At 38.2% G+C, this 9,287-nt stretch overlaps 1 protein-coding gene across 2 annotated transcripts; it reads left to right on the forward strand.

The window, feature by feature from the left end:
* Positions 1–360: 360 nt before the first annotated feature.
* On the forward strand, positions 361–8,994 carry LOC121858817 (protein argonaute-3-like). Of its 2 annotated transcripts, XM_042355452.1 has the most exons (3): positions 361–609; positions 2,640–2,867; positions 8,729–8,994. In XM_042355452.1, the coding sequence occupies exons 1-3, from the start codon at positions 607–609 to the stop codon at positions 8,918–8,920; spliced, it is 423 nt and encodes a 140-aa protein (XP_042211386.1). In that variant the 5' UTR covers positions 361–606; the 3' UTR covers positions 8,921–8,994. The 2 variants fall into 2 exon arrangements, with proteins under 2 accessions (XP_042211386.1, XP_042211385.1); XM_042355451.1 differs by lacking the exons at positions 2,640–2,867; positions 8,729–8,994 and adding an exon at positions 836–1,108.
* Positions 8,995–9,287: the final 293 nt, after the last annotated feature.

Here is a 9,287-nt window from a genome sequence, read left to right on the forward strand (position 1 = left end):
CCCAAAACACTAGCTACTCAATATAAGGACAAGTCCCTGACCTGTTGGTAAAATATTAGGACGTGTGTAGTGAACATTGTTTGGTTGAGCCATGAGATCCAAAGTAGATTAGGGTAAGGCTTCTGAAATATACACGACAGGAAAAAATGTGTATCAGTCATATGTATTTATGAAAATACATATGGGTATTAATGGAAAATATGTAGTGAGGACAGCCTATACAGTACAGTACAGTAAAACTGATATGTATAACACATTACAAGAAACTTTCAAGATAAATTTTTGATGGAGATGGATGTCACTGGCCCAGTAATGGTATACTGTATATGAATCCTGATATACAGTATATAATGTTAACAATTTGGGTTAATTTAGATATTAACTTTATCTTGTTTGTTTTCTTGAGTATTTTACAGATGGTTGAAGTAATGTTTCGTCATTATCGGGCCATTAAGTATGAATTGGTTGGTCGTCGTAACTTCTACTCAGCAGGAGGAGAGTTTGGAACGCCATATCCAATTGGATGTGGCAAGGAAGGTGTGACTGGTTTTTTTGGGTCGATGAGGCCTGCATCTTGGAAGGATGGATCTCTCTTACTGAATATTGATGGTATGATTGTACGAGTATATACATGTTTGTCTTGTAATGTGTCAGTCTTGTTGATATATAGCACATTTGCTTAAGATTTAGTTTTGTAATTACTGAATATCATGTATTTCTTTATACAGTAGTCAGAAAATATGAAATTATTGATTGATTATAAAATTTCATTAGCTCTAAATCTACTAAATCGCTTAGTTTGCTTGTTATTAAAACATTTTATCTCTATTTTTAGTTGCACACACAGCATTCTATAAAGAACAACCTCTTCTGAACTTTATTCAAGACTTCATGAATTTTAGGGAAGATGATTTTCATAGACCATTAGAGCCATTTAAACAATCAAAACTTTTGCAAGAACTAAGAAATATTAGGGTAAGTGCAGTCTTATGTATATTAGAAGCAAATACGGTGGTCCCTTGGTTAACGAACACAATTCGTTCCAGAGGGTCATTCGTCAACCGAAAATTTCGTTAACCGAATCCATTGTTTCAATGGGATATTGGGTAATTGGTTCCAGCTCACCGAAATGTGCATACAAAGTAAAAAAAAATGCAGTAAAGTACACTTACTTTGAGGTGTGTATGTAGAAGGTTCCTGGATGATGATGATGGGAATTAGAAGTGGGGGTGGATGAGAAGGGAGAAGAGAAGTAAGTGGGGATGGAGGAGAAATCATCTTTCAGGGACCCATGCTTGATGCAATCATTTCACCAATAAAATTATAAGTTCACTAGGTGTAATTCAAAATTATTTTATTTAAATCAACACTGCACTGCGCTATATATTATCAATGCGTTAACTAAATTTCAGAATGATCAATAATTTCAATGTAAAAATGCAAAAATATTCAAGACACCAACAAAATAGATGTTCACTCCACTGTCAACAAAGCCAAACTGACGCCAAGTGGCTGAGTCAAGCGGCTGATGGGCGCACAAAACACTAGTTCCCTGTACTGCATATATTATCAATATGTTGACTAAATTTTAAAATGACTAATAATTTTAATATAAAAAATGCAAAAATATTAAAGAGCACAACTTTCTTGATATTTACTCCACTGGAAACGAATGTAAACATAGAAGAGATTATTGAATTGGCAGACTAGCCCATCAACTGATGCTCACAACAAAACGTGTTGTTCTTAAGGACTTCGTTAATTGAAGATTTGTTCGTTAACCAAATTAAAGAACCTTATGGGCGGTAATTCGTTAACCAAAATTTCGTTAATCGAACCATTTGTTAACCGAGGGACCACAAAATCTTTATAACTCGGCATTTAATATCTCGGAATTTAAACAGTATAATTCGGCATGTGTATGGTCTTGGAATTTATTATAAAATAATTTGGGAAATGCTGAGTTATCTAAAATTATCAGGGAAAATTTCGGTATTATTGAGCTTCATAATCAGGTGAATAAATTATAGACACCCTGTATATAAAAGACCGTACAAAGCTGGTAGCTTTTCTTTTTGGAATAAAATTTGTAGAGTTAATGAATGTGGTAAGAGTCATAGAGAACACAGTCCAGTATTTAATGATTTGGAATTACTTGTGCAAGGCTCACTTTCTTATGGAATTAGTTACAACCCAAGAGATTTAGACTCGTGAACCTGAAGCAGTAGAAACTGATGCATTATTCTGTCCAAAAATGCTTTGGATTCATGAGTAAATGTCGGGGTTTGTGTTTCAAGAGGAGAGGTGACAGGACTTTTGTGGGTGATTGTATAATGTTTTAATCATCATCCACATCATCATTAATGTTTTACAACCATTTATTGTGCTTATATAAGTTAGCTGTGATTATCTGTAGGCAACTTAACAAGGTGCATTGTGTCTTCATTCCTCTTTTGTCAGATTAATATCTTTGACATTTCTCACATCCTCTGTTTGTTATTCCTTGTTCTCCTCCCCTCCATATTCAAACTCCTGCATCCCTTGACTCAAATGGTTTCTCCATTCTCTCCACACGCCCAAACCATATAACTCTACCTCTCTGCAAAACCTCACCAATTAAAGTAACTTTTATATTTCAGGTGCAAGTTACACACTCCAATATCCCTCGCACTTACAAGATTATAGATGTTTCAGAACATTCTGCCGAGAAACAAACATTTCCTTTAAAAGATGAGAATACTGGGAACACAGTTTACTGCACCATTGAAAACTACTTCAAGAACCAATATGGAAAAAAAATTAAGTTTCCAAAGTTGAACTGTGTACAAGTGTCTCCTGCTGAAAGGAATGTGTTTATTCCATTTGAGGTATGATTGTAATTGTGGTATATATATATATATATATATATATATATATATATATATATATATATATATATATATATATATATATATATATATATATGGAAGTTTTCATTTGTTTAACTTCAGGTATAGACTAGAGGTGCCGCGATCTGTCAAAATACATTTACAGGGTGAAACCAGTCCGGCACATTGGGACCTTAAAATTTTGGGCAGATACAGTACCCTGTACAATAAAGCCTCGAATAACGACAGTAATGTGTCCTCCAATAATGCAGTGTAAGGTAAATCATCGTGTTGTGAATCATTGATTACCTTTAAAATACTGTAAAGTAATAAGAGTGAGATACGTTTCAAAGTCTGACCTTTTCATATCTTTTGCGTGACTTTTTACCCTCTTTTCCCCCCAAACAATAAAGTTAATAAAAAATGCAAACTATATTCTTTAAATAATGCAGATTTATATAGTAATTAGGCCCCTTTAAAAAATTTAATAACTTTATCTAGAGACCAAGGTGGGATTCTCTAAGGATGATCTGAGCATTTGATAAATTCTTGGGTTCAAAGTAATATTAAAACTCAATGCCAGAGGGTCAACCAATGCTGATTTATAAGATGCAATTGTTGATCCTTGAAGGCCTTTAACTCTGAACAGAAAATCTAAAAATTCTAACACCACTGTGTCCGACAATGTGATTGGAGTCGCTAACCTGATAAATTGTTGAAAAAGTTTCAAAGCTTTCTCATATTGCATAGAAGTTTGGGGCCTATGACCTGCTATCACTTGGTTAACGATATTGGAATTACCCAACAATCTATTTAAACATCTTTCGAGAAACTGCAAGCGTGAAGTGCCAAGGATATCTCGAACTGAGGGTGCAGTACCTGTTCTATATATCCCTGTTGCAATTGTAGTGGATGCAGGCACCAGTCCAACAGATCGAGACACCATGGTTGTAGGATCCAATATGGTGCAATTAAGAAGGATCTGAGTTTGTGAACCACTTTGGGCAACATTTTGTGAGGCAAAGAGATCTATTTGTGGAGTCCCAAACCTCCTCACTAAACTCTTGAACTTCTATATCTTTAGGGACCATTCTGTTTCTGTTGATACTGGTGTAGTGGATTCCTCCCCTACAAACGCCGTTTGTCGCTGAGTAGCCGACCCTCTTTGAATTCCCCAGCCTGCACCTCCAGCGCCGCCTGACGTAGCGGGGGTCAACTATCAACCCACGCCTACCCCCGCCTTATAAGACCTCACCCCGCCGTGACCACCCTCTTTCTACCTACAGCCACCAACAAGCAACACCACCTCCTCCTCAGCTCCAGCCTGGCGGCGACCATGGCGTCCCTGAAGCTGCGTGCCCTCCTCTGGGCACCCTCACCAACCAGCTCTCTCTACTCAACGCATGTAACCATGCTGCCTACCTAGCACCAAGCTGCATTGTACATCCAATACAATATGTATACAGAGAGCACATCGTGAGTTTCCTTTCTCCAACCCATCCTGAGAGTGAACCAATATCTCATAACCCTACACTGGCCTTAGACGGGACAACGCATCTGCCCAATTGTTTTGTACTTCCGGTGTGTGAGTTGCTTTGAGGTAAAGTGTTTGCGTTACACAAACTTTGAAAAAAATTTGCGATAGGTTTAGAAGAGGCCAAGATCTGGTTGAGCCTTGATTGAGACAAAACACTGCCTTTCTGTTGTCCATGGCAAACAGAATCGTCATGTTTTTGAAATTTGGGTTTGCCAACAAAAAGAATAGGACTACTGCTAATTTTTTGTTTATGTGTTTGTCCCAAAGGGAGTTGCTCCACTTCCCTTGAAGGAACTCTCCATTTGAGGAATGGTATCCCCATCCTATTTAGGATGTGTCTGTACAAATGAAGCTAGACGTCGCATTCTGGATTGAACAAAAATAACGTCGTCAGTTACCCATCTGAAACTGAAAGAAATAGGACCCTGGTTGTTGCTGTAGTAAAATTAACGTAAAAAAATATGTACCGGTATGTGTAAATTAATATACAGTAGAAGTAACCACCGATGGTAAAGAAAAAAGTGAAACTGATAGCGGAATGTCAACGTATACGTGCGCACTCAAGGAAACAGCGTAATATATCTTAAGAATATGTACAAAAGATTCATTATTGTTTACCCGCATTAATGATTATGTAATTGATTGAATGAATGTTTATATATGCAAAATGAACAATACAATTCATTAATAATATGTAGAAAATTAAAATACACAAGAGGAGACGAGACGACATTGTTTTCGTTAGTGTTTACACCCGTGATGATGGTTCTACATATGAAACTGAAAAAAATAAGACCCTAGTTGTAGCTGTAGTAAAATTAATGTAAAAAATGAACATGTATGTTTTAAGTAATGGTATTTAATGTTAATGAATGGAACATTAGAAGTACCTTGTGGGGTATGAGATTGTTTGTGTTCACACTCAGGATGGGGTGGAGAAAGGAAACTCACAATGTGCTCTCTATATACATGTTGTATTGGATGTACAATGCAGCTTGGTGCTGGGAAGGCAGCATGGTTACAAGCGTGATGTAGAGAGAGCTGGTTGGTGAGGATGCTCAGAGGAGGACCAGCTTGTGGGTCGCCATGCTCTCCGGCGGGAGCGAGGACCGCCAGGCAGGCGGAGGAGGAGTGAGGGCTGCCGGGCAGCGGCAGAGGAGGATGAGGTGTTGCTAGCTGGTTGGTGTAGGTAGAAAGAGAGAGGTCACCACGAGGTCAGGTCTTAAATAGCGGGGGTTAGGCGTGGCTTAGTAGTTGACCCCCGCTCCGTGATGTATGGCGGCACTGGTTGACCTAGACCACGAGGCACACACTGTGGAATTCGTGGGGTCGGCTATGCAGCGACAAACAGCGTTTGTAGGGGAGAAATCCACTACAACCTAACCACTAATTGTAAATACAAAAAAAAAAAAGCAAGACTGCGCAACGCCAATGTAAGTAAGTACCTACATGTGAAACCATATCATAATTTCTCTACATAAGAATATGAAAGCAACTCTTATTACTGTTAATATAGGTTTTAAATAATACTTACGAATGTAAAACAAAAATTCTACTCACCAATGGTGGTAAAGTCAAAAACATAAGGACAGCCAATGAATGCTGTTGTGTGAGTTTATACTCAGATGACGAACTCGTAAGGTTCAACTCTGGCTGAAGCTGTAGCTTTCCATAAAGATGTCATAGCTGTTGCTGAAACTGTTACTGAACCTGCAGTTCCTGAAGCTGCTGCTAATGCTGAATTTGATGGTGCAGCTGCTTTTTTTTTTTTACGGGAATTAGCCCACCCGGGCACAGGTTAAACGACCCACAACGGAGCCTGGGGGGCGAAAAAAAAAGAACGGAAAGAAATTGTAAATGTAGAAAAAAAAGGTTATACTGTATTAATCTACACCACGAAGATGCCGGAAAACCAGCTTTTTAAAGTGAGATAGATTATAAGAGCATGGAAACACAGAAGAAGGCAGAGCATTCCACAGTTTGGCTGTGTGAGGAAATAAGGAGGTACTATAACTGGTTATTCTCGTGTGACCGACATCCACCGAGAAACGGTGGGCACCGCAGGCAAGACGTGTGTTACGAACAAACGGCCTTGCCGGCGGTACACAGGATGCCAAATCCACCGAACATTGCCCGTTAAAGTACCTGTAAAGGAGAGAGAGTGAAGCAACATTGCGGCGAAGAGAAAGGGAAGAAAGATTGTCGACTAAAGGAGGAGAGTTAATAAGACGAAATGCCTTTGATTCCACCCTATCTAATAGTTGGACAGAAGAAGAGCCACCCCAGATATGAGAGCAGTACTCCAAGTTAGGACGAATGAATCCCTTATATACTTGGAGCAACTGCTCAGGAGTGAAGTAGCTGCGGCATCTGTACAGCATTCCCAACTTTCGGGAGGCAGCTTTAGTTATACTAAGGATGTGTGATTTCCAGGACATATTGGAGGAAATGGTGAGGCCTAACATATGTATTTCAGAATTTGGGAGGATGATAGCGTCCTGAAATGTAATTGGTGGGAGATCGTCTACTTTACAAAGTGTAATTGGTAAATATTGAGTTTTGTTACTATTGAACTTAACCAAGTTTGTATCTCCCCATTCAGAGATGCTGCACAGATCCGCGTTGATAGAAGTAATGATATCAGTTCTAGAAACAGATCTGGTTTGAGAGTTAGGAGGAAGGGGAAAATGTGAGGAAGAGTGAAGAGTAGAATCATCGGCGTAAGAATGGATAGAATTAGTTGTAGTGTGAAGTAAATCATTGATAAAAAGAAGGAAGAGAGTTGGTGAAAGAACAGAACCCTGTGGGACGCCACTATTGGTTGAGAAAGAGCGAGAAATCGATCCCTCGACAACAACTGCCATGGATCGGTTCTCAAGGAAGCTAGAGATGAGAGAACAAAGTGGGGGAGAGAAAACAAAGGAGGGAAGTTTAGATGGCAAAGACTTGTGCCATACCCTGTCAAATGCTTTGGAGATGTCGAGGGCCACGACAAAAGTTTCCCCATAGTCCCTAAGAGAGGATGACCAAAGATGGGTGCAATAGGAGAGCAGATGGTGTAGCTGAAGTTGATGGTTTAGGCCTTTGAATAATAAAGCCGTTGATAGAACCTTGCATAGCTGCATTTTTTCTCATTATATATCTTTATGTAGGGGTCATATGCGTTTTCACGTCCCTGTTAATTTTAATGCTTCGTTCAGTTAATGGATCCACTTCAGAAAATATGTTCATTGCTTGCTGCATATAATATCTACAGACCTCTCACCTTTTTCATAGCGTTTTAACACATCTTGTTTCTCGGCCAAGCTTATACACTTTCTTTTAGCTTTTGAATCAGCACTACCATCACTTGCTCTCTTGCTTATGCTAAATAGGGAAGCAAAAATGCTGTAAGAAACCCGAGAAAGTTTTTCTCCTTTTCCTGTTCAGATGCACGAAACCAAAAGGCCCGCCAAGCTGTCTGTTTATACTAGTGATGCTGGCATCACCACTCACATGCCCTGCAGCCTCCATGCGCAAGGCATGTTTTTTTTTTTTATAATATACATTGGGATTTAGTTATTATTTATATGAAATTGTAATTTTATTTTATTTTTTATTATATTTTCGTCGTAAATACGAAGGAAATAACGGTGTAGATTGAATTGGGTCTTAAATATAGATAAATGAATTAGTGGCGTTCGTTTTTGAACTCTGTATACAAACGAACAGGAGTTCGTTCATCTTTCTTTCCATATACAGGGGTCCTCAACTTACGAACGTCTGACTTACGAAAGCCCGCTGATACGAATGGGGTTAAACTTGAAACTTACAGTATTTTATTTACCTGATGACTTATTTTTTACTTTCATTTATTGTATTTTGTCATTCTATTTCTTCTTTTCTCTTAAATTAAGTGATTTTAGATGTATATAAAGACTTAGGCTATGATATAGTGGGATTTTAAACATTGCTCTGTAAGTACGGTATGCACATAGCATGTGTTCCGTCTTACGTACATTTCCGACTTAAGAACTTCCTCAGGAATGGAACCTGTTCGTAACCCGGGGACCCCCTGTACTGCACTGTACTTCACTGCAACTGAGTGTTATGACAAACCAATAGTCATGCTTTGGAACAATGCCAAACTTTTGGTTGTTTGAATATTAATTACAAAAACAACTATGAAAAATATTAAGATAGGCATTTTCAAACTTAAACTTATGTTGAGAATTTCCAGGAAATGAGTTGTTAATATTATTTTGGGGATTCAGCTTGAGGAACCTTATGTTACATACCTGGTAATTTTGAAAAGTAAAAAATTCTCATGAATATTCTTTTACAGTGCTGCAAGATTTACAAAGGTCAAAGAGTGGTTAAGAAGCTTAGTGATCGAGAAACTGCTCAATTTATTAGGACAACAGCTGTTCCACCAGCAACAAGAAAGAAACAGATATGCAATATTCATCGCACCAATGACTTTACTCAAGATCCAATGCTGAAGAATCTGCAGTTCAGTATAGCAGAAAGAGTATGACCTCTCCCGTTTCTTTTATATGCAGTAATCACCATTTTATATATGAACATACAGTATACTTTTCCATTGACCCATTAGGCTTTGAGCCATTTTATATATATATATATATATATATATATATATATATATATATATATATATATATATATATATATATATATATATATATATATATATATATATATACAATCAACACCTCAACCTGCCAGGATTCGAACCCACGGCCCACGAGCCTATGACTGTGCCCGGGGAACGCTAACCGCTAGACCACCAGGATACTAAAAGCAGTCCTAGACTTTGTTATATTTCACACAAAGCCTGTTCAACGAGCTTATGGCGCCGTGAACCTCTAATGGGGACTACCCGT

Source organism: Homarus americanus, unplaced genomic scaffold (assembly GCF_018991925.1).
Source record: "Homarus americanus isolate GMGI-L3 unplaced genomic scaffold, GMGI_Hamer_2.0 scaffold16628, whole genome shotgun sequence".
Taxonomy (NCBI): Eukaryota; Metazoa; Arthropoda; class Malacostraca; order Decapoda; family Nephropidae; genus Homarus; species Homarus americanus.

What these genes read in the sequence shown, in the direction of transcription:
- LOC121858817 (XM_042355451.1), top strand. Translation starts at nt 417, where the DNA reads ATGGTTGAAGTAATGTTTCGTCATTATCGGGCCATTAAGTATGAATTG. An exon ending in TCTCTTACTGAATATTGATG is followed by an intron (nt 610 to 835) that starts GTATGATTGTAC and finishes CTCTATTTTTAG; the next exon opens with TTGCACACACAGCATTCTAT.